The following is a 24,529-nucleotide window of genomic DNA, read 5'->3' as shown; positions in this document are numbered from 1 at the left end:
TGGATTATGTCTATTAGGGAAATGTCAGTGGAATATCAAAAGTTATAAAAATAATGTCATTGCCTTCCCAATTATGGAATCCTTAGCAGTCCTATTGGAGATTTCCATGTTTTTAAATTATCTTACCTTATAATAGACAAATATGCAAATTGACCATACCTTCGCTACATCCAAGCCACGCCCACTAACCAAGCCACGCCCACCAACCACGCCCACCAGGAAACCGTTGCAGGGACGTTGGGGTGTGGCGGAGCCCAAGGCCGGGAAAGCCTCGGGCGGAGGCTTTCCCGGCCTTGGGCACCAGCGGGGAGCCTGCACCCATCGCAGGAAACCACTGGGGGTCGGCTCCTGCGATCGGTAGCAGGGATGCTGGGTGCCGCCAAGCCCAAGGCCACCGCCCGGGGCCAAGCCCCGACCCTGAAAAAGGCAGAAGGCGGTGGCCACAGCCAAGGCCTGGGTCCCCGGTGCCGGCAGAAAGCTGGTGCAGGCAGCCAGGTGAATGAAGGTCTATTGCACGAATCTTCGTGCAAACGGGCTACTAGTGTCTTAATAAACTTAGTTATTGGAGAAAAGAAAAGTTTGTATGTTTAATTATAGACTACAAGCTAAAAATATAACTGAACTCTAATGCTAAGTTACCTACAACTTTAGATAAAGTTCCAAAGTTTTAACTTTATTTTGGAACTTAACTGTTCCAAATCCCAAATCTATGGAATTGAGGTACATAAATAGGAGAATACATAAAGACTATATGTTTGATATTTATATTGGGCTTTTTTAATTCGGAATTCCATGTTAGAAGCATATGTGCTGTCGTTATTGAGGTAAAATTAAATGACAATTTTTATTCCTACTTAAATTGTATTTAAAAATAATATGATCAAATCTAAAAATGCTATATATTCTTTTCCTACAATTTCAAAATCAATGCAATTACATTTTAAGTCACTTTTTAAAAGACATGACTTAAAAGTTCAAGGGTCAAGATATACCAAACATTAGCCACAGCATTCAGTTTTACAATTTATGATTGCCGTTTATGATGAAATGTTTGCTTCTAAGATGTTGATAGCCGATTAGGCATACTGAAAACCTCTCCACAACTATATAGGGCTGGCACGTGGGTAGGAACAACCTTCAGAATTTGCAAAATTATAATAATAAAGTAGACCTGTCTTTTTAAAAACATATATACGGAGGCAAGAAGCTGGAAAGAGATGTGTCTGACTTGCCCAAGCCCAGGAGAGTATGCAGATGCCCTTGGTGGAGTCCTGGGAGAAGGCTGTGAATACATGAGATGGGTCCCACATTTCTAAAGTCAAGCTGTGGGGTAGAGAAACCCAAGATACTTCTTTTCAAAGCTTCAGGTTCAAAACCATACTGTCTGGGTAGATAACATTTTCTTCCCCCAATACATATTCAGCACCCCCACAGATTCTCATCTCTCTGAGTTGGTCTAGCCCAGGCCTCAGTGCCCAGAAATGAAGCAATGGCCACAAGAGTGCCTCCAGCTCCAGTGCAGGATTTAAGGCTGGAAGAAACACAGCCGGTGGTGAGGTTGCTGTCCAGACCCAGGGTGCTGAATGGAGGAGGTCTAGTCATGACGTTTGCTTTAGTATAACAAAGACCAGGAAGTTCGGTCCGCACGGAATGATTTCTATCAACCTAAAAGCCCGGATTCCCTGGATGTGTTCCCCAAAATACTCCCCGGACTTTTCGGAGCACCTGCCGAGAGTCCTGCCGAGTGCCCGGCGGCGCTGAAATCCAGCTGGCGTTAAGTCAGTCAAAACCACAACTATTTTCTCCTTGTCAGAAATGAGTCACAGGCTTGAACTAGAATTGATCATTTGCTGCCTGTAGGCAAAAGCTGAAATCAGGTCATTTTCACCGATTCGTCTAACTCCGTGGTCGGCAAACTGCGGCTCGCGAGCCACTTGCGGCTCTTTGGCCCCTTGAGTGTGGCTCTTCCACAAAATACCACGGCCTGGGCGAGTCTATTTTGAAGAAGTGGCGTTAGAAGAAGTTTAAGTTTTAAAAAAAAATTGGCTCTCAAAAGAAATTTCAATCGTTGTCCTGTTGATATTTGGCTCTGTTGACTAATGAGTTTGCCGACCACTGGTCTAACTGCATGAAGTGTGTGGGGGGGGGGGGGGAGAGAAGGTTTATATTTTATCTGATCATCACAGCTGTTCCGGGTTCAGAAATACAAAACACTTCTAATGTGGGAAGGAGATTTTTTTTAAAAGGGCAAAGTAAGACGGTGAATAAACACTCCAGTCTCTGTAACTAGACACTTCCTTGGGGAGACAAACAAAGGAACCACGAGGTTCGGAAAGGCAGCCAGGCTTACCACCCTTTGAGGGCTCAGTGCGTGGCAGAGTCTCCCTTGCAGCCTCAGGCTAGCAGGTCTCCGAAGGCGCTGGGAGGCAGGGGCTGGGGAAGGTGGAACCCGCCTGGAACCCAGCTGGTGCCACTCCAGGGGCAGGAGAGCGCTAAGCACCGGGCGGGCGAGCGCAGCTGGCTCCCTCTGCGGCCGCCCTGGCCAGAAAGCTCTGAGCCCAGGCTCCCGCGCCAGGGCCGGGCTCATAAAGCCCCGGGGAGGGATGCCGGATGGTGCCGCAGGCGCGGAGTTACGCAGCCTGGAGAAGCAGGGATGTGTAAACACAGGCTGACAGCAAAAAGGGCCTGGCCTGGCACAGTCAGGTGCGCTCCCAGACGTTACCTGTAAGAAAGGATCTCTAGGCTGCCTAGGTGTTTCCTGCCCGCTCCGAGCCCGGACACACACATTAGAGGCTCCAGGCGAGCTGACCCCAGCACTCACGCCGCGGGACCCTCAGCAAATTTCCTCCCCTCTTACCGCCACCCCCTTCCCCCCTTCCCCCGCCGATTTTTCCTTTGAAGCCACTGCCTTCCCCTCAGACCCCAAATATCAAACCTGTGCTTTTTTTTTTTTTCTCCACCTCTTTCAAATAAGCCTGGCGCCCAATTGGTAGCGCGGCCTCGGGTAGCCCGGGCAGGCGCCAGCACTTGCCCAGCTCCGGGCACAAGCAGGACCAGACCACGCACAGGCCGCAGGAGTGGGGGCCCTTGGGCCGCAGGCGAAGCTCCGGGTCCTCCGCGCCTTGGGAGGCCGCTGCCTCCGCCCAGGCCCCGCTCTGCGATCTGCCTTCCCAGGTTGACCCGGCCCCGCCTGCGCCAAGCCGCGGCACCCCGCACTCGGCGGCCCGCGGGCGGTCCCCGGCCTAGGCAGAGCCCCAGCAGAGCCCCGCGGAGGCAGAGGCGGCAGCAGCACCAGCTCCCGGGGCGCCCCATCTGCAGCCCAGGGTCCTCACCCGGCTCCAGCGTGCAGAGCAGCCGGGGCGCGGTCCGGGAAATGCAGCTGCGCTTCTTGAGCACATTGCTCAGGATGGTGCCCACGCCGCCACCGCTGCCGCCACCCTGCCGCTTCAGGCATCTCCCTCCGCGCCTCAGGGAGCCGGGCAGTTTGTCCTGCCGCATCCAGGAGCGCCCCGGGCTCCGGTGCAGCCACAGTCCACCTGGGTACCCCTCTGCCCCGCCACCAGCGTAGAGGCTTCTCGGTGGCTCCGAGACTGCTCAGTCGCGGGTCCCTTGGGAACAGCGTGAGTGCCGCCAGTGCTCGGGGGTGGAGGGGACCGGCGGGGCACCAGCGGAGCCTACGAGCGCCAGGCGGCCAGCAGGCATCTGCAGTGCGGAGCCGGAGCCGCACGGCTGAGGCAGGAGAGGGCTTGGGGCGGGGAGGAGGGCGGGAGCGCTCGGGAGACGGAGGCGGCGCTCCCGCCCCCAATGCTGGCATCACTGTGCGCGGAAGGGGAGGCTCTAGGGCCCAGGAGCAGCCGAGCTGCGGAGCCCCGAAACCCTGAGCGGGTGGGTGAGCCACTGCGCTCAGGAACCAGAAGCAGCACCAGAGGATTTCTGAGCTTCTCGCCAAGTCTGGGAGGGGCTGGAGTGGGCACCAAAGGGAGCAAGTCTCCGGTGCAGAACACCAGTGAGATGCAAGTGCCCCCTCCCCCTGAGCGGAGGTCATCCAGAGGCTGGCACAAGGCGAAGCCCGAGCTTCATCCCAAATTGTTTTGAACTCTTTCCTGGCAGCTTAGAGAGGCACAGTGAGCACATTTTAAAAAATGGTAGTCGTAATGATAGGTCTTTATCTTTTTTTTAAATATATATTTGTATTGGTTTCAGAGAGGAAGGGAATGATGAAACATCAATGATACTCAACCACAGAGCTGGTTCTTTATCTTGGAAGTATGGGTTTCAAGAAAAAAAAAAGAAGTGTTCCCAATTAAAAGCAGTTTTTTGTTTTTTTTTTAAAGTGCTTCATCTCTCCAGCTAGAGATCCAATTCAGTAGTTCAGAACTAAGTATCATTACTGTGTGTTTTTTAAAATCATTCTTAAATTACGACACTCACCAGTGGAATGTTAATCATAAAAAATGAATGAAGCCCTGGCCAGTTTGGCTCAGTGGATAGAGGTCAGCCGGCAGACTGAAGGGTCCCGGTTCAATCTGTTCAGGGGCACATGCCCCGGTTTCGGGCTTGATCCCCAGTAGGGGGCTGTAGGAGGCAGCCAATCAATGATTCCCTCTCATCATTGATGTTTCTATCTCTCTCTCCCTCTCCCTTCCTCTCTGAAATCAATTATATATATATATATATAGAATGAAGAATGAGGAAGGAAAGGATGTGGGGGGAAATACAAATATATTTGTATTTGCTAACATTAAAAAAAACACTAGATGAATAAAACACAAACTAATTTAAAGAACATTTATGTGTGATATATCTGATAAAGGGTTAATATCCAAAATTTTCAAAGCACTCATACAACTCAACACCAAAAAATAAAAAAACAAATAATGCAAGTTAAAAATGGCTGCAGGACTTGAATAGACACTCTCCAAAGAGGACATACAAATGGCCATTAGACATATGAAAAGATGCTCCAAGTCACTAATCATCAGAGAAATGAAAATTAAAGCCACAATGAGATCTCCTCCCACCTGTCAGAATGGCCATCGTCAATAAATCAACAAACAAGTGTGGAGAGGATGTAGAGAAAAGGGAACCCTGGTGCACTGTTATTGGGAATGCAGCCACTATGGAAAACAGAATGAGGTTTCCCTAAAAAGTAAAAAATGGAACTGCCTTATGACCCAGCAATTCCACTTCTTAGTATATATCCGGAGAAACCCAAAACATTAATTTGAAAGAATATCTACACCTCTGTATTCACTGCAACATTATTTACAATAGCCAAGATATGGAAGCAATCCAAGCGCCCATCCATAGATGAGTGGATAAAAAAGCTGTGGTACATACATGCAATGGAATATCACTCAGCCATAAAAAGAAATGAAATCTTACTCTTTGTAACAGCATGAAATGGACCTACATGGTATCATGCTAAGTGAATTAAGTCGGAGCAAGACAAATACCATATGATTTTACTTGTGTTTGTAATCTAAAGAGCAAAATAAATGAACAAACAAAATAGAAACAGACTCATCGACACAGAGAACAGTCTGAGGGTTGCCAGAGCATGAATGGATTAAATACTACAAACTGGTAGTTCCAAAATATTCATGGGGATATAAAATACAGCATAGGGAATGTAGTCAATAATATTGTAATAACTACATTTGGTGCAAGGTGTGTACTTGAAATATCAGGGGACCACTTTGTATAGTATATGATTAACCACTTTGCTGTATACCTGAAACTAATAAAAAATAATTTTGAATGTAAACTTATTTGAAAAAAATTTTTTTAAAAAAAGACTATTTATGTGGGAGAGAACAGTGTGGTCGTAAGAGACAAGAATGAAAAACTGAGCCTTCTCTGGATGTGCCTTACATAACATAGTTTTGACTCAAGTTATATTAATAAAATAAATAAAAGAAAACCTTAAAAATTGGAAATGAATGAACTTAATGGGAGATTTCTTTCACGACGTAAGAACACAGAAAAAAATAAGTTGCTTTAGAATACAGTGTTACGACTGAACATGAAGGGTGATTCCAAAGCAAATAGAACTGCAACAAAGTCTTACATCTCATTCAGTGGTATCTTTGTCATTAGTAATATTGGAGTTATTTTTTTAATTCTTATATATACTATAGACAAAACAAATAAATAATTATGGTAATGTCAAAAGGAACCAAGATGTTTTCAATGTAACAGGAAATACAAGCATACCAAAAAAAAAAAAAACAAAACCAAAAAAGACAACAGATTTTCTTACATCCTTTTTCTTTTCAAAAATACATATGTATCCACGGGTACGTTTAAAAGTAAGGACAACCCAGCAGCTATGAACACCCGCAGGCCCCAGGTTGTGGTCTCTAAAACAATTCCCCACTAAAAAGAACCGAGGGCTCTTTGGAGGTGTGACTGATCCCAGAACTGGGCCAGAGAAAGTACAAGATGAGCCTGAAACATCTTGATGAGCTCAGAAAGGAAGCAAGTGCTCCAAGACTAATGGGGTCACCTCAAAAGGACACAGGAGCCACATGCATAGGCTTCTACTGGCCACGGATGGAACAACCTGAGCATCAAAACCAAAGGCTGTTATTGATTGAAAAGTGTTGAATATTTTTTAAATGTATTCCTAATGATATTTTGAAAGAGCTAAAAAAAAATTAATAAATAAAGAAGTCATTCTACTAACTCTGGCACATTTATTTTGTAATCAGTACATTCTGGGTTTTGTGAAGTGCCCCCAGAATTTGAGGACAACGTCAGAAATGGTACAGCTCTAAGCATGAAATATACATTTCATATAGAAGAATCTGTTACAATGAGATTAGTCATCTGCACAAATAAACCAGGTGGATAAGGGATGTGTAAACTATTCAGTTCCGCCTGCCCGACTGAGGTCAAGATGCTTTGAAAAAGGCAGTGCTCTGCCTCATCATTTCAGAAGATGAAGTCATCGTTTAACTTGGTCGTGACTAACTGGTGTAGGTTCCACACCACGCTCACACGCAGAAATCTATCCTTCATCAGCATGATTGTTTTTAAAAATATTTTTTTATTGATTTCAGAGAGGAAGGGAGAGGGAGAGAGAGATAGAAACATCAATGATGAGAGAGAATCATTGATCAGCTGCCTCCTGCATGCCCCCTACTGGGGATTGAGCCCACCACCCAGGCATGTGCCCTGACCTGGAATCAAACCATGACCTCCTAGTTCACAGGTCGACGCTCTCAACCACTGAGCCATACTGGCCGGGCAGCCTGATGATTTTATAGGTTTGGTACATGTTTGTTTTCCGTTAGCTTTCTCCTCATTTTAATGAGCTGTCCATTCCCTCTTCTGGTCCATCTCAATCACAGAAAGAGGCCTGATGCTTGGCTTTGGCCAGTGTTTTAGAGGGCACAACAGGCCCCTGGGGTGAAGAGGGTGATGAACACCCAGAATCAAAGACAGAAAACTGGAAGGAGAGGTGGAATCCTGGAAAACAAGCTGGTAACCGCATGCACAGTCTCGTCTTCCCGAGCTCTCATCTGCTCAAACCTCAGAGGGTTTGTGTTCTGTTTTAACAAGAGAGGCTATTCACGCCCAGCTGCCAGCACTGGGCCAGCAGGAAAGACAGCCTTGCCCGCCAAGAGGAGGAGCCAGGCCCTCTGCTCTCCAACACTGCCTCTGGGGACAGACACGGACATCCAGCTCCCAAGGCTGGCTGACAGGCCACTCAGACCATCCGGTCCCTTTGGCTCTGGCTCCATGCTCATCATGCAAACTTCTGATTGGCATTTCACTTCCCATCGAAACTTTGCCACAGAGGAGGGAAACAGACTGACCACTTAGCCGTAGGCAATACCTCTGAGTCCACTCAACTCTCAGTGAGCTGAAGAAATCAAATTCCGGGACGGCCAAAGCCCAAGTCTTGGACCTAGCCTGCTAGCCCACTCAGACACATCATGACTGACAACAGGGCCTCTCTCTCAAATCCTTCTTCAGTTCCACTTTTTACTAGTAGTGACAGGGCTTGTTTACTTTCAAGATGAAAATTCTATTCCACCTCTATTAGACTTACTATAAGCAAAAACTGGCTCGTTTTTCTTTTTTAAAATAAATAAAGGCTTCCTTAAAAAAATGTCCCATTCTAAACTTACACAGAAGTTGAAACCAGAAAAGAAAGTTTCAAAGAGTTTCTATTATTATAGCAATAACTAGCCGGGGGAATTAAATAATATTATTTTGTTTACATTAGAGAGGAAAACCAAGACTGCCAACATTTATAGCAAACAGATAATTAAATGGGCACTAAAATACAATGCTCTGAAAGCGGCCATGGCACAAGCCTACTATTATAGTTATTGTGTGAGTCATGGTTTCTTAATCATGTCTGGAATATTGTTTGTCAAATAGCAAAAGATGTCATCTGCCGGCAGCCTGCAGAGGAAACAAGGCCGGCATGGACGCTGCTTGAGGCCCACAGCGGGCGAGATGTCCACCCAATCCACCTTACCATCACTCTTTACTGGTCAAGTGACTGTTACTCATCAAATACTACTAGTGGCCCAGTGCACAAAATCTGTGCACATTAAAAGGGAATTAATTAGAGGAAATAATTTACTATTGCTATTTTCCCTTTCTCTATAATAGAAGTATTAGAGATGAAAGAAAATTAGTAAAATGTATATGAAAACCTTCCTCCTGTCAGAGTCTGGGGCTCACCACGGGACCCAGAGTCAAGTCCCCACCCACCCACATGCACCTCAAAATCACGTGAGACCCAGACCCGGCCGCCCCCCCCCCCCCGCCCCCATTGGGCTAGATCCAGACCCACCAGTCCCACCCTTGTCAAGCCCTGCTGGGCAGGGGGCGTAGCCTCAGGTCCCCTGGCCTGGCACCAGGACAGGGGGTGTGCCCTGAGGTCCTCTATCAAGCCCCGCCAGGTGGGGGGTGCGGTCTGAGGTCCCCCAGCCTGGTGCTGGGGTGGGGGGGCACGGCCTGAGGTCCCTCGGCCTGGCGCTGGGGCAGGGGGAGCAGCCTGAGGTCCCCTAGCCCAGTACCAGGATGGGAAGCGCACCTTGAGGTCCGCGGTCAAGCCCTGCAAGGTGGGGGGCACAGCCTGAGGTCCCCTGTCAAGCCCCACGGGGGCGGGGGAGAGCGTAGCCTCAGGTCCCTGCTGATTGCTCATTAAGGCTCCTTATGGGAACTTGGCTTCAGCTGTGGGTGCAGCCATCTTTGTGACAGAGTGATGGTCAATTAGCATATTCCCTCTTTATTAGATAGGATCAGTGAGTTCGCATTTGGGCAAAGCGTACCTTGGTCTGGCCCCAAACAATTACATTCTAAGCTGAATGTGGGAAAAAGAAGGCTCAGTGAAAACTTCACATGGGATGTGAATGGCTTGGATTGCTAAAGAAAATGAATGTTTTGAGGAAATGCCCTGAATATCTCAGAGATTCCAATTCCCATGGAAGATCCCCGGAGACAGGAGGTCCCAGGAACAAGGGAGCAGGGATCTCCAGGCCTACGTGCTGGGAGCAAGGCTGTCTTAAAAGCAAACTATTCCTTTAACGGGAAAGGGGGGAAGGAGCCAGAAGAAAAAGGAAGCCCCACATAAGAAATAAAAGCTGTGTCCCAGGGGCTTCCAGAAGGGAATCAGGTCTGGGACTCCTGTGATTTCCTAATGCTGCTATTTTTGTGTAACAGTCAAGTCTTAAAATAAAAAGGGCCTACGTGCCTGTCATCAGGGACTGAGCAGAACTAGTGGTGACAATTACCAAGAGAAAAGGCCCGGAAGACTGCTGTGAGGAGAGAGAAAAGGCACAGGGAGCCAGCTGCCCGGAAAGGGGCCTGGAACCCATCCGTGCAGCCGCAGCGCCGGCTCGCAGGGAGCCGTTCACCTGCACGGAGCCTCTGAGGGTCAGAGCATCTAACCAGGTATCAGGTCTGGTGCTGTCGCCCATTGGCAGAATGGGTACATCCTTGGACTCCTGCTAACAGAAAGAGTGGGGGTCTGGTGACATAAAAGCCACTGTTCTCTCTGCTCTTGAAGGTCTGTGAGCCACTACTGAGCGCGACAGTAACTGGCCAGCACTGTACAATGTTAGCACGCTCCTCAGACCTAAACGTGGGGCCTTAATAAGCAGTTCTTTCTACTCCTCCTCCAGGACGGAGCCCACACACTATGAGCTCATGGTGACAAGCATCAGAAAAGTCTCTCATGAGAGAGACTCGGAGTCAGGGCAGCAGAAGGAAATCGAGGGGGAAGGAAAAAACCTTACAGTGATCTGACACGTCGCATTTTGTACGAGACATTTTATTTTCTTATTGCATGATTTTCTCTTCTGAGTCATAAAAACTGATTTCTCTTTTTAAACACGGGCATCCTTGAAGACAATCAGGTGTGCCTTTTGTATTTTGTTTATTTCAGAGAAAGGATTCTGTCAAGCACGGCACAGAGAGGCTTTGAAATTCCAACACCAAATCCTACTCAGCACCATCTTCTACCTCCTGAGGGTCCCTATTTATGCTTTCTCAGGACCATCCCCTTTCATTGGATATTTCCAAACACAAAATCACCCCTAACACTCCCCTCAAACACACTCAAATATTTGGGGTGAAGTATTTTAAGAATAACTAGTTTTATTTACAGACCAGAAATATGTAGAAGTTAAAAACTTATATAGTTATTTAATTCGCAGCTGGAGTGGAAGTCCCATTTTAGAGTACATACCAGAAATGTACTTAAATGTACTTTAATTGGAAATATCCAATTAAAGGGCCTTGTAACCTGAAACTCATAGATAACCCAAGATTTTAGAAATCATCCTATTAGTCCTCTTGGCTTGTCATTTCCTGTAAAGTATTTTCTTGCCTCAAAATAACTGAAATTGATTCAATATCACTTGAGGTAGGTTCATGTTGACCATATAAAAACATCTTTGTATTTATTTTATTTAGTCATTCATTCATAAACAATTATTCATCAACTGATGCAGAAAAGGCATTATGCTATGTATGGCCAAAGAAAGTATGAATTCAATACATTCTCTACCCTCAAGAAGCTTACATTTTACTGAGGGAGAGACACATGGGTAGTGGCAAGGCAGTGTGAAAGGTTCCCTTTCATCCTATGCGAGCACTTGTAGGGATACCATTCTCTCTGCCTCCTCTCGAGTATCATATATTCCAATGCTTTCCCAGAGCTTTATTTCACTGAGCTATTAAATTCCATCTGAAAGTAGGCCAAGGACAAAGCTCAGCTGTGTTCTTTAATTATGATATTCACAATTACACTTTACGTCCACATCAGGAGGAGTATAACTAGAAGACACATCACTTTGGAAGATAAAAGCATTGTTTAACCTGGTCATGATTAACTAGTTAGCTTAGATTTCCCAACCTTTTGCACCCAGCCATTCTAAGATTCCTTTGGCCCAGTCAAGGAATATAAAAAAAAGGTGTTTCTTATAAATTGATGCAGATTAGTTTAGCTTAGAAATATATGTTCCTGGAGAAGAAGGGCAATGTCTTTGATAAGGCATATGCTTAATTTTGGTGGTGAAAAGAGAAAAGCATCAGGAAGAGGAGAGAGATTAGAACCAACATTAATATTGGCCTGGGAGCCTGACATCTCCCAGCTGGGTTCATTCAGAAGAGAAGACAGAATGTGTGGGCTGCTGAGGGAGTGTGTGAAAGTACTGTCACTGCACCCAATAAGGCCCTCCAGCAGGCAATGTGGTGTGTCAGAAAAGTGCTGGCCACGGAGGCAGGCACACCAGGGTTAGAATTCCAATGCCCATATTTATCACTGTATGTCCTTGGGCAAGCTACTTAATTTCTGGGTTTCAGATTCCTCATCTTTAGAATTAACATCTAGCACAGTACTGCTACAAAACAGGCACTCAACACATTTATATTTGGGTGTCCTCCTTTTCTTAGTGTTCGTTGTTACTGTCCAAGATGAAGGTTAAGATGGCCCTGTTAGCAGTCTACCCAGAAGTCTGCTCTGCAGAGGACCCAGGGCCTGACCCACTGGCCAGAACAGCCCCTCTGTTATTCTCTTACCCTGGTACCCTCAGTCACTGGAAGGAATATTGAGACTAGCTTCATGTTTACTCCAAAGGGCTAAATCAGAACTGGTGAATTGGAATTAGAGAGAGGCAGACACAGCAAAATTTAAGAATGCAATGAAATATGCAGCCTTAGACCTTAAATGTCTTGTCCCTTGGACTTCTCAGGTGAAACCTGCAAGCCCAGCACTCGGGAGCGCTGAGAAAGGACATTTGGAATGAGGTGGGGTTTAACTACCAATACCAGTACAATAGCTTCCAAAACTGATTCTCTGAGATCAATTTAACTGATACTCAGAGTCTATTCCTCTATAAGAATGCCTCAATCCAATATAAATGTTGACCACCTTCAATACTTAGAGAAAATAGTTTGGGTTATTATATTTTCAGATAAAATGAAGCTTAAACCAAAACAAACAAACAAACAAACAAACAAACAAGATCCTTAATTCTTAAGAATTTTTAAATGTATCATTATACTTTGTTGACTTCAAAAGAATAGCCCTGTCCAGGTAACTCAGTTGGTTGGAGTGTTGTCCCGATACACCAAGGTTGTGGGTTCAATCCCTGATCAGGGTACATACAGGAGTCAACCAACAAATGCATAAATAAGTGGAACAATAAATTGATGTTTCTTGCCCCAGCCGGTTTGGCTCACTGGATAGAGCGTCAGCCTGGGGACTGAAGGGTCCCAGGTTCGATTCCGGTCAAGGGCATGTACCTTGGTTGCGGGCACATCCCCAATGGGGGGTGTGCAGGAGGCAGCTGATCGATGCTTCTCTCTCATCAATGTTTCTAACTCTCTATCCCTCTCCCTTCCTCTCTGTAAAAAAAAAATCAATAAAAATATATTTTAAAAAATATAAATAAATAAATAAATTGATGTTTCTCTCTCTCTCCCTCTTTCTCTCTCCCTTCCTCCCTTCCTCTCTCTCTAAAATCAATAAATACATTTTTTTAAAAATTTTAAAGAATATTCTGAACAAATTGAATTTTTATGTATTTATTAAGAACCTGACATTATCTTTCCATCATTATTCCCATTGTATAAGACTCCAAGACAGGTAATAGACAGAATTTCAAATCATGGTAGGAACTATATTAAAAGGAACATGCATGTCTTCTGAATTATACCGGTGACAGACTTGGAATAAGAGAAATTTTATGGTATGTTAGTCAATACAGGCCTCGGCATTCTAAAGGGTAGCATATCTGGGGACAGACATTCATTTTTATCTTTACCTACATAGACATACAGGAGTCCACCAGTGTATCCTTGGGAATAATCATGTATGTGTTCTAGTGTTTGAAAGTCAACCTAAAGTTTTGGTAATAGAGAAAAACTCCTAAGGAAGCAGACAGTTCTTAATAAATACACTTTCTATGTGTTCCTTCTCTTCTAGAAGCAATATGAATGTGGCCTAGTATTCCCACGTCCATATGTAGCAACGCTGGCACCTTTAATTACCACTGTCTTTAGTCCCAGCTCACCAGAATGTCACCGGCAGTACGTCGGTCTGGCCTAATGCCAGTATCAATCAGCAATGCCAGCTCCTAGGGAGGAAATAGATTATTACCTCTGGTTTCTCTAAATTTTAAACCTTCCTAATACTTAAAAACTAAGTCCCCATAAGGACACATATGCAATACCATAATCAATAAAGAAATTTAAAAAAAATTTCTCCAGTGAAAAAAAACTAAGTCCCCACCCTCACCAGTTTGGCTCAGTGGATAGAGTGTCCGCCCACTGACTGAAGGTCCCAGGGTCAATTCAGCTCAAGGGCAGGCTCGCTCCCCAGCCCTGGGGTCGGGACTCAAATGGGAGGCAATCAATCGATGTGTCTCTCTCACATCGCTGTTTCTCTCTCTCTCTCCCCCTCCCTCTCACTCTCTCTAAATATCAATGAAAAAATATCAGATGAGGATTAACAACAAAAATAAGTTCCACAGCATATTTTAGGAAAATTCAAAACAACTTTCTAGCACAGGGCCTGATATACAGTAGGCATTAGTAAATGTGGTTTTCAATGGCATGTCTGACACACAAGGAATAGCAGATTGGGATCCTGCTGACTTGACATTTCAAAATGGCATCTGCCTTCACACCTGTCTTCCACATGTCAGACTTCGCCTACTCCCCCGCCTGATTCATCCATGCCCTTGAATTATTTATAGGCCGAGCTTTTCCTCTCAATAGATCATTGACACAGGGACTGAGGCTTATTCATTGTTGTATCTCTCTCCTCCCCTGCCTGCAGCTCCACACATATTGGACACTCAGCACATGAACATTAAAAATAAAGAACATCAGCCCTAGCCGGTTTGGCTCAGTGAATAGCACATCAGCCTGCGGACTGAAGGGTTCCAGGTTTGATTCTGGTCAGGGCACATGCTCAGGTTGCAGGCTCAATCCCCAGTAGGGGGCATGCAGGAGGCATCCAATCAATGATTCTCTCATCACTGATGTTTCTATCTTTCTCCCTCTCTCTTTTTCTCTGAAATAAATAAAAATATCTATAATAATAGAAGCATAATATTCAAATCGACCGGACGGGCGAACAGCGGAACCACCATCCGGAAGACTATACTATGACACCCACTGGCGCCAGGCCAGCCAAGGCAGGTGTGATGTGATTGGTTGGGGCCTGGCCATCACCCCATGATTGCCCTGCAGAGGGAGGCCACCTGCGGGGCGATAGGTCAATCAGGGAGCTCCACGATTGTCCCAAAGAGGGAGGCCCAGGCCACCGACTGATGGGCTGCGGCAGGTGGGCAGGGCCTTCCTCTTTGGGGCGATTGATCGTGAGGCTCCTGGTCTGTGAGAGGGCACAAGCCTGGCTGAGGGACCCCCCCTTCCCCTCAGTGCACAAATTTCGTGCACCGGGCCTCTAGTTAATAAAATAAAGAACATCATAACCTCAGCCTGTCAAGAAGAGAGGCATGCCTTCCCATTCACTAAAGAAGGGCTTTTTATCCAACCACAAGAGAAGGGAGTAGATGTGTTTATGAACAGTTATTTTGACCGGCATTTGTGCTGTGTACCAAAAAAAAAAAAAAATCCACAAATACTATTTTTAGTTTCCCTGTCAAGTTTCCAAAATATACGAGGCTCCAAGATCACATATTTGCTCTACTTATCAGGTAAGAGGTGCTCTTGAAATTCTAGATATAATGGCAGTCAGCAAAGTATAGTAGTTGAAAATCACAGACCCTAGAACCAGCTGCAAGACTTGAAACCCGGCTCCTCCGGGTTAGCTATGTAAACCCAGGTAAGTTCATTGTCTCAGTTTCCTCGTTCATAATGGGACCATCAAATAGCCTACTTCAGAGAGATTATCATAAGGATCAAATGATACCCGGTAACAAACTCATCACACTGCCTGAACATACCCTCTACGCAGACATACCTCACTTTATTGTGCTTCACAGATGTTTTTTGCAAATTGAAGGCAAGACCCTCTACCACCAAAAAGATTACAACTCACTTATTGTGGTGGTCTGGAACCCAACCTGTAGATCTCTGAGGTATGCCTGTGTAAGTATTACCTATTATATCATTTATAGTATTAAAGGCACTTAGAGTATTTTTAAAAGGGAAGACATTATTAACACTGTCATAGATTACAAACTATGCTACCTGCTCACTCTAACTTCCATGCTCTTTAATTATGCTACCACTCATTTTGGCATAGAAATTTAGTGCAAAGACAATCTAAGAAGCCCATAAAGAGGAATATTCATTTAAGTTGACAGGTTGCTCATATTTTTCATCACCTAAATTTTTTTAACATGTCACTTGGAGAGAATTTGTTCAATAAAGACAAACTAGTCCTTCCCTGCTCTTCATAAATTAATAAAACCCCAGCATTAATTACCTGACAGAAGCTTGCTCTGCGAGGTCACTGCAAGCATGATATAAATTAATCTTCCACAGCAGAGTTTAAGCAAGCAATTTTTTTCTCAAGCTTTCTGTCCCTCCACTATTATAGCTTTTTAAGTAATGTGTGAAATATTTTATAATTGGGTTCAATCACTTTATATTAAAGAGTTTCCCAAATGTAGCCTATCATTTATATTAGTAAGTTCTGCTTTTTTAATACATTTTCATTATTTGCGCTATAAATAAGTTTTATGGTGCATTCTACATTCCTCCATGTAGTGACAACAATTCCTCAAGCTGAGGGTTGCAAATACTTCCTAGAAGGAGAAATAACTCATCAAAAGAAAACGTTTGCATATGTTCGTCAATTTGCCAGGACTATATTTTCTAATGGAGATGTGCAACAAAAGAAGCAAGCATAGGAGAAGGAGAGCAATAACTATTAACAACAATGACCACACACCAATCGTCTACTTGGACGAGGCACTGGCCAGGTGCTTTAATTTTTTTATCTCATTTTAATTGAACAAGGTAAATATTGTTTTCCAAGCAATGGGGAGTGAAAGGAAAGTGTACACATATATTATTGAGGTAATTTTTTAACTAGGGATAGGGAAAAATGACTAAGAGAAAATACAGTCAAATATAGTTAATTCTCAGTGGTGGGACTATGGGAATTTATTGTATTTTTCCTTGTACTTCTCTGATTTTTTTATTCACGAAGGAAGGAAACAAGGGACAAGCAAATGAATGAATGAATGATCAAACAAACAAACCAAGAGGTTAAGCCACTTTCCCAATTTCTTACAACGAATAAGCAATGGAGTTGGGATTTGAACCCAGGACTGTCTTACTCTAAAGCCACACTATCCATTAAGTCGAAAAAATATAACCAGATATTTTTTATCTGAACAGGATCAAAAACATTTTGGGCCCTGGCCAGTGTGGATCAGTGGTTAGAGCATCAGCCCACGCTCCAAAGGGTCAAGATTCGATTCCTGGTCAAGGGCACATACCTGGGTTGCAGGTTCGATCCCTGGTCCCTGTCGGGACTAGTTCAGGAGGCAACCAATCAATGTGTCTCTCTCACATCAGTGTTTCTCTCTTTTTTGCTCTCTCTCAAAATCAATGGGAAAAATATTCTCGGATGAGGATAAACAAAACAAAACAAAAAAACATTTTGGAAGCTCTGAATGTTGACTTGTTCACAGCCCCATTTATGTTACCAAATGAATGAAATGTCCGCAATTTCCTCAAATTATGTATATTTCTCCCCTTATATTATTTGCCTATTAAAACAAATAAGATATGGGTAGAGATAACAAAGAAGTATCTTCAACAAGGTCATCTTAGCACAACCAATTAACAAAAAAATCCCATGATACCAGAGCAGACGAGTGAAGTTCTTAGGTGAGGACTACAGAAGACCAGCTGTGACCTTATATGATACTAGAGGCCCAGTGCACGAAATTCGTGCACAGGTAGGGACCCTAGGCCAGGCCTGCAATCAGGGCTGATCAGGTTCCCCGCCTCCTTCTTCCCTCGCTCCCTCAGCACCCCGCCACCGCTGCTGGTCGCCCGCCATGTTCTGTGCCACCCCTGGTGGTCAGCACACGTCATAGCGAGCAATCGAACTCCCAGTCTCCCGGCTGAACTACTGAGGGGACACTTTGTATGTTAGCCTTTTATATATATAGATGTGGCGGGGCCCACAGAGAGACCTCGCAGTGCACGTCTCTCTCCATCAGCCCTCCCTATAACGCATCCAGGAAATATCTGAGCCACTTTGAAGTTCCCCAAGAAACTACAGATATGATTTGTCTCTAAACATTATTTGCCAAATGTGAAACGAGAAACAGGAAGCTTAATGAGCTGAGAAAGCAACAAACCAAAACTCTCTCCATAGACAGAAAATGTTAAATGATACAAACTCGAGGGATAATCAGTTGTGAGTAATTTTTGTGCCATTGTCATGTACCCTCTTGGGCAGGGAGCAGCTGTCGTAATCACTGTCTCAGAGTGAGGAGAGCATCTGCGATGATTCAAACCAAATTGCCCAGGCTTTTAAAAACGTGTTTGAAAACTTGCACAAAATCACACACAGTAGAAAAACTTCATTAACCACTTAGAGACGCTGAAGCTCTGATGCAGTGAGTCGGACACTTGCATCACAAAATGTGGTGCACGATCTGACTGGCAATGAACTTTAGTCAGAGATGTTTCGAATGCTTCCACCCTCCTGCCTGGCCTCGTCCGCGTGAGTTGGAAGTACAGGGAAGGGATGCTACAGGCAGCAAATGTACCTACACCTGGCTCTTCCACGAGGGAAAAGCTGGGGCAGGGCAGTGATGCAGGTTACCCTCCCAGCTCCTAAGCCTCCTGGCTTCCGCACAGTAAGGACAGCTGAGCTCCTAACAGACCCCTACAGGCTAGAGGAAAAGACTGTCCGGAGAAATTCCAAGGGGAAGAAATTCCAAAGAACACTTGGAAAGTCCAAAGCATGATACTGTCTGAGACTCAGTTCACCAGTCGGCCATCTCATTTCCCTCCGGGCCGCAGCTTCCCTCCAGGCGACCCTGAAACCTGTGGTGAAGTGTGTTTCCATTTTGTAAAACTGAAACCCTTTAAACAATAGCTCCTCCTGCCAGTGGCACTTTGGGGAATGACAGAAGGAACGGGTTTAGAATGAAGTGAAGGAATGAGGAGAAAAAGAGCATGTGGTAACTGAGAACCACCACGGCCCCCGTCGGAACAGAAGTGAAACAAACTGCTCTCACCCCCTTTCCCCGCCCAGACCCGCTAACAAGGGCTGTTGGGAGTGGGCGTTATATTGTGCTGTAGGTCGTCTCTAGTACAGGAGGTCCCTTGGCCTTCCCATCGTGGGAGATGGGGGGCGGGGCAAGGATAAGGAGAGGCTTCATGATGGACAGAGCCTGGGAGGGCTGAGGCCAGTGAATCCTCCTTTCTCTGATGGGAATAGCTGGAAACGTGGGAGATAAAGACCTGGGGGAAGGGGGAGGGCAGACTGGAAAAGGAAAAGGGAAGGGAAAGGAAGGGAAGGGAAGGGAAGGGAAGGGAAGGGAAGGGAAGGGGAGGGGAGGGGAGGGGAGGGGAGGGGAGGGGAGGGGAGGGGAGGGGAGGGGAGGGGAGGGGAGGGGAGGGGAGGGGAGGGGAGGGGAGACGGTCTATCCAGAACTCCCAAACACCATGAGGTATAGAAGCACATCTTCAGACTGGACCTGCAGCATCACTGATCCGAAACCACAAACACCAAACACGGGTAGGCATGCACCCCAGTGCAGAGAGAAGCCTTAGAAGCAGGTGCAGTGAGGAAAACAAGTCGCAAGATCAAAGCTGGGGAGACTGGAACAGGACGGAAAGCAGCTAGATGGAGAGAAATGGTCAGGATAGAGGCTGTAAAGAATCCGGGTACTAAAGGCGTATTTTTATGTGGTGCTGTATGGAAGGCATAGGGGCAGGCAGGCCTTGTCTAAAAAGTCAGGGCCACCCCATGTTCACAGCAGCGTTGTTCATAATAGCCAATGTGGGGGGGGGGGGGGGAAGCAACCCACATGTCCATAAATGGATGAACAAAATGTGGCCTATACACACAGTGGAATATTAATTCAGTCTTAAAAAGGAAGAACATTCTGACCATTCTGATAGCATGGATGAACCTTGAAGACATTCTGTCAAGCAAAATAAGCCAGTCACACAAGGACAATTACTAAATGGTGGTTGCCAGGAGCTGGGGGGAGAGAAGAATGGGGAGCTATTGTTTAAAGGGTTTCAGTTTTACAAAATGGAAAGAGCTCTAAAGATGAATGGGAGTGATGATGGTACACCATGAATGTACTTAATACCACTGAATTGTACACTTAAAAATGGTTACAATGGCAAAGTTTATGTTATGTGTATTTTACTCCAATAAAAAATAAGAGATACCATTAAAAAAAAGGGGGGGTAAGTTTTGCAGATCAGCAATTGGTGTCAGTTGTTTGTTTTTAAAGAGGAATAGTTTTTAAATGTTTTTATTTATTTATTTTTAAATATATTTTTATTGATTTCAGAAAGAAAGGGAGATAGAGAGAGAGAGAGAGAAACATCAATGATGAGAGGGAATCATTGATTGGTTGCCTCCTGCATGCTCCACACTGGGGATCGAGCCGGCAACCAGGGCATGTGCCTTGACTGGGAATTGAACTGTGACCTCCTGGTTCATTGGCTGACGCTCAACCCCTGAGCCATGCCGGCCTGGCTGGTGACAGTTTTGAATGTCTCTTATAGCAGTATCGTCCAAGATATAGTTCATCTTTCAGCAAATATTTTCGACCATTTACTCTGTGAGAGTAATGTGCTAGACACTGGGAACATCAAGACTGTCCGAGAACTGTCCAGCATGAGATGCAGACCAGGAAACAGAGTTATGATAGTTCCATGTGGCCAGGATGACCCTGAAAAGAGCAAGCACCTAATGCAGACTATGTGGTCAAAAGTGCGTTCCAGAACAGATCATGCCCCAGCCGCTTCCTAACACAGAAGCTGCCCTTTAGAGGTAGAGGAGAAAAGAAGCCCAGGCAGAGGGCACAGCACATGGCAAGCGAGAACGTGCCACGTCTTAAGCCCCGCGTGTAACTCCTCCTGCCCAGAGCACAGCGGGGGAGGAGCAATGTGAAGAAGAGAGGAAGGTGAGAGATAAACAGCATCTGAGCAGCAACAATGAACATTATTTTTCTGGATGGGGACAAACCAGTTGGGGAAGGAAGCTTTAGCCTTTGATCCGTGATCACTGTTTTCTGAAAGGATGCTATGAATGGCATATTAGGACAAAAACAGAATAGGGAGTTGAGAGGGAATGCAATGCCAACTGCCCATGAGGCCATAAGCGTCTTGTGTGTGTATGTGCATGTGTGTGTGTGGTCAAGTACACATAAAATGAACTATATTAAAAATTTTCAAGTGTACAGTTCAGTAGTGTGAAGTATTCAAACTGTTGTGCAACCATCTCCAGGACACTTTTCATCATCCCAAACAAAAACTCTCCACCCAATGAAGAATAACTCCCTATTCCTCTCCCTCCCCCCGATCCTTGTCTCTGAATGTGAGTACTCTAAGTACATCATATATGTGAAATTGCACTATACTTGTCTTTTTGTGACTGGATCGTTACACTTAGCATAATGTCTTCTAGGTTCATCCATGTTGTAGCATGTGTCAGACGTTTTTCCATTTTAAGACTGAATAATATTCTACTGTATGTATAAGTCTACATCTTGCTGATCCATTCATCTGTGAGGGACAGTTGGGTTGCTTCCACCCATGGCTATTGTGAATAATGCTGCTATGAATGTGGGGATATAAGTATCTCTTCAAGACCTTGCTTTCACTCCTTTGGGGTTCAGACCCAGAAAAAGAATTGCTAGATCATATGGTAATCCTATTTTTTATTTTTGAGGAATTGTCATAACCTTAGCAGCAGCACCATTTTACTCTCCCACCAACAGTGGGCGAGGGTTTCAGGTGTTTGTTTTTTCTTTTCACGTTCTGGCCAACACTTGTTAATGTGTTCTGTTTTGCTGTGTTACAGCAGCCACCCAAATGTGTGTGGCAGTTGGAAACATCTATTTAACCCTTCTGGGCCTTCAATTTCCTCATCTGTAAAATGAGTGCACTGGACTAGATGGTCCCCAAGGATCTCAAACTTCATCGTGCTATAAACTGAGTGGAGAATTGGGTTGATTTACTGGAAAAACTCAGTCAGGTCATTTAATCACTGTGAGGCTCACATTCCCTAGCTATGTTCACAGCACTGACACATACTCTGGATATGGTTTCAAGGAAAACACAGATTGAAATTCAAGTGCAAGGAGCATTAACTTAATGCGGAAGTTTCAGAGAGCCTGGTCCCAGCCATCCATGGAGAGGACGTGGATGCCACTGGATACTGAAGAAGTATACCCAGGTGGCACGGATTTTACATTGCAAACCACTCCGCACAGGTGGGGCTGATTGTTACTGTAGTAGAGACACCTAGTCATTGTTCAACTTTCACGCAGAGAAAAGGGTAAAACTGAAACTACATAAAAATATGGTCAGGCTGGGATGGCCGAGAGAAGTGGTCGTTCCCCAGGGATTGTTATGTTTTCTGATGTGACCAAAACTTTGAAAAAGGGAACGCATTTGCTTAATGAGATGCCCTGAACAAGTGTCACCAGTATGTCCTTGGGAAGAATGCTGTGTTCACAAACAGATAAACAAAGGCAAAGAATGATCTGCAGAAAAACCAGTAGTATTAAAACAGAATCCAGGACCCCTGAACTCACAGCCCAACACTGCTCCCAAATGTAGCTTCTCCTCTAAAAGGGAGGATTATTATTATCACAGCTTTCCAAGAACAACAACAGAAATCTATTAATCTATTACTATGGATGTGTACAGACAGCTTAGCTCCATAAAAGCCCGTGTCCTTTGTAGGAGTGCTGCAGCACTGTGGGCCTTCACAGGGGAATCAAACACAAAACATAAAAGCCTCTTTCATGTTCTACGAAGAATCATCTGGAATTGTGTGCTGATGGATATTAATTAAACTTATTGTGGTAATCATTTTGCAATATATACAAACATCACCTGAAACTAATATAATATATGTTAATTATATCTAAAAAAAAAAAAACCCATCATCCAACACCTGAGGACTACAAACCTCCCTATATTATAAGGGTTGAGGGTTGGGTCACTTTACCTTCATGGGTGATTTTAGGAGAATTAGGGCAAAATAAGCTCAAAGAGGGCAAGCATTGTGGAATAAAAGAGAGCTGCCCCCAAAGAGGCAAGATGTATGGAGAAAACAAGAAATTACTTTGTGGCCCTTTTCCACCCATCTTTAAGTATATTACATAGCTGATTCTAGGAACGATGTCATCTAACTAATCAGAAAACTGCTGAGTATCAGAGCCGGGAAGCAGAGATCCGATCCCAGACCAGAGGAAGCAGCAAGCCTGTCCTCTGCTGGCCCCTGCGTCGTGGCACTAAATGTGAGAAGGAGGCCCTTTCTGTCTCCCACCTTCAGCTGGAGGACCCAGACACGCAAAAGACCACCGTGTGCAGCTACAGTACTTTTAGTGCATGGGAACTTTCCAGGAGAGATTGCAGGCCCAACGACAAGCTGTGATGTTGCCTTAGTGACCATGTCCTGGAACACACCTTTTTGCAAATGGTGTTTAAAAGGCAATATTGGACGGAACTATAAGAGATCTGTCTGAAATGCCAGGCAATGGGCTATGACGTGCATTCATTAGAAACTATTACTTTCCAACATAAGATATCAGAATATATTTCTATACAGAGTTCATTACAAACACCTACTTGTTCATGCACTCACCGGAAAAAAAAAATTAAATTACATTATTGCTCAAAGGTATATAATCCACTGAAAGTAAAAACGATGACAAAAATGCCAAGGAGCAAGTAGGAAAAAAACCTCCTGCAATGTGGGGAGGGAGACAGAGTCAGATGCATATTTGGAATTGGATAGGTAAAATTTTACAATGCTGTTAAGGAGATACTCTATAAAGACAACACAGCTGAATTATCTGCCTTTGCTATTCTCCTGCTGCCTGATACATAAATTTTTGAATAACTTTTCAGATTTTCAAACTAGAATAATGCAACCTAATTTTCTCTACTCACTCCACCCTTGTGTAAGGTAAGAGCGTATTAACATTATCAATGAATAAATGTGTACTGCCAAATGGCCAAACTCTCACATGGCTCTCAATCTAGCTAGTGAAGCATAGTAATCCCTCCTTTGGAAAACTGCTGTTTGAACTACTCTGTTATGCTTAGATAGACTCTTATTCTGTAGGTCAACTCTGTTATTTTTAGATAGTCCCTTATTCTGTAAAATAACTGTTTTAGTTTGAATAACAGAAAAAGATAAAAACTTAGCTGTCTGACCTTTCAAGCTAGCCATCTGTCGTTACAGGCTAATGCTGGTACTGATAATATTCCCATATTCTCATGCCAAGTGTTTGTTCATTATGTGTCCAAGGTCACAAATTATCTGCAAAAAATAACTTACACAGAGCTCTTTGTAAAATCTGCAGACAAGGAGATCAAAGGGTATAGAGAGAACTTCCTCTATGTGTTGGTTCAGAATTTGACAGAGATATTCTGCTCTGAACCCGCGCGCAATAAAAGACTACTAATTAATTGGCTTGTTAAAGCGTCTTGTATCTAGTTTGCTGATTTACGATACAACACTAGGAAGGCAGTGCACATACCCTAGAGTCCTTGTTCAAAAGGCGGTTTACACTAGATTCATTCATAGGTTCCCTCTAGCTCCAAAAGCCTAAGATATTATAACTTCTCAAAATCAATGCACATTTACTATCTACAAAGTTCCAATCTCAGCAATCCTGAGGCTGCTCCTTCCTCATCAGTCCCTTTCCCATTTATCAAAGTGGTAATTCCAACACGTACTGCTGTTCTAGCCAGTCTCTTGCTCTCATCGCCAAGTCACCTGCTTCACATGTGCGCACACACGGTAACTTTGAGCCAACCTCAATTTATCCAGCCAGCCAGCTATCCAGCTATC

The 24,529-nt window shown here is 44.6% G+C and overlaps 1 protein-coding gene across 5 annotated transcripts in view; it reads right to left on the bottom strand.

Moving 5' to 3' along the window:
- Positions 1-24,529, bottom strand: part of TBC1D30 (TBC1 domain family member 30) — a 142,995-nt gene that overhangs the window by 95,109 nt on the left and 23,357 nt on the right. For 2 of the 5 annotated variants that reach the window (XM_079774864.1, XM_079774865.1), the window contains exon 1: positions 3,333-3,714. The exons of the other annotated variants lie outside the window; for them this stretch is intronic. In XM_079774864.1, the coding sequence (XP_079630990.1) occupies positions 3,333-3,498 (166 nt within the window). In that variant the 5' untranslated portion in view covers positions 3,499-3,714. Of the gene's footprint in view, positions 1-3,332; positions 3,715-24,529 lie in introns of those variants that run through there. 5 annotated transcript variants of the gene reach the window in all.

This window comes from Cnephaeus nilssonii (assembly GCF_951640355.1).
Source record: "Cnephaeus nilssonii genome assembly, chromosome: 6".
Classification (NCBI taxonomy): Eukaryota; Metazoa; Chordata; class Mammalia; order Chiroptera; family Vespertilionidae; genus Cnephaeus; species Cnephaeus nilssonii.
The sequence above is the reverse complement of the archived record's forward strand: the minus strand, read 5'-3'. Positions and strand labels throughout refer to the sequence as shown.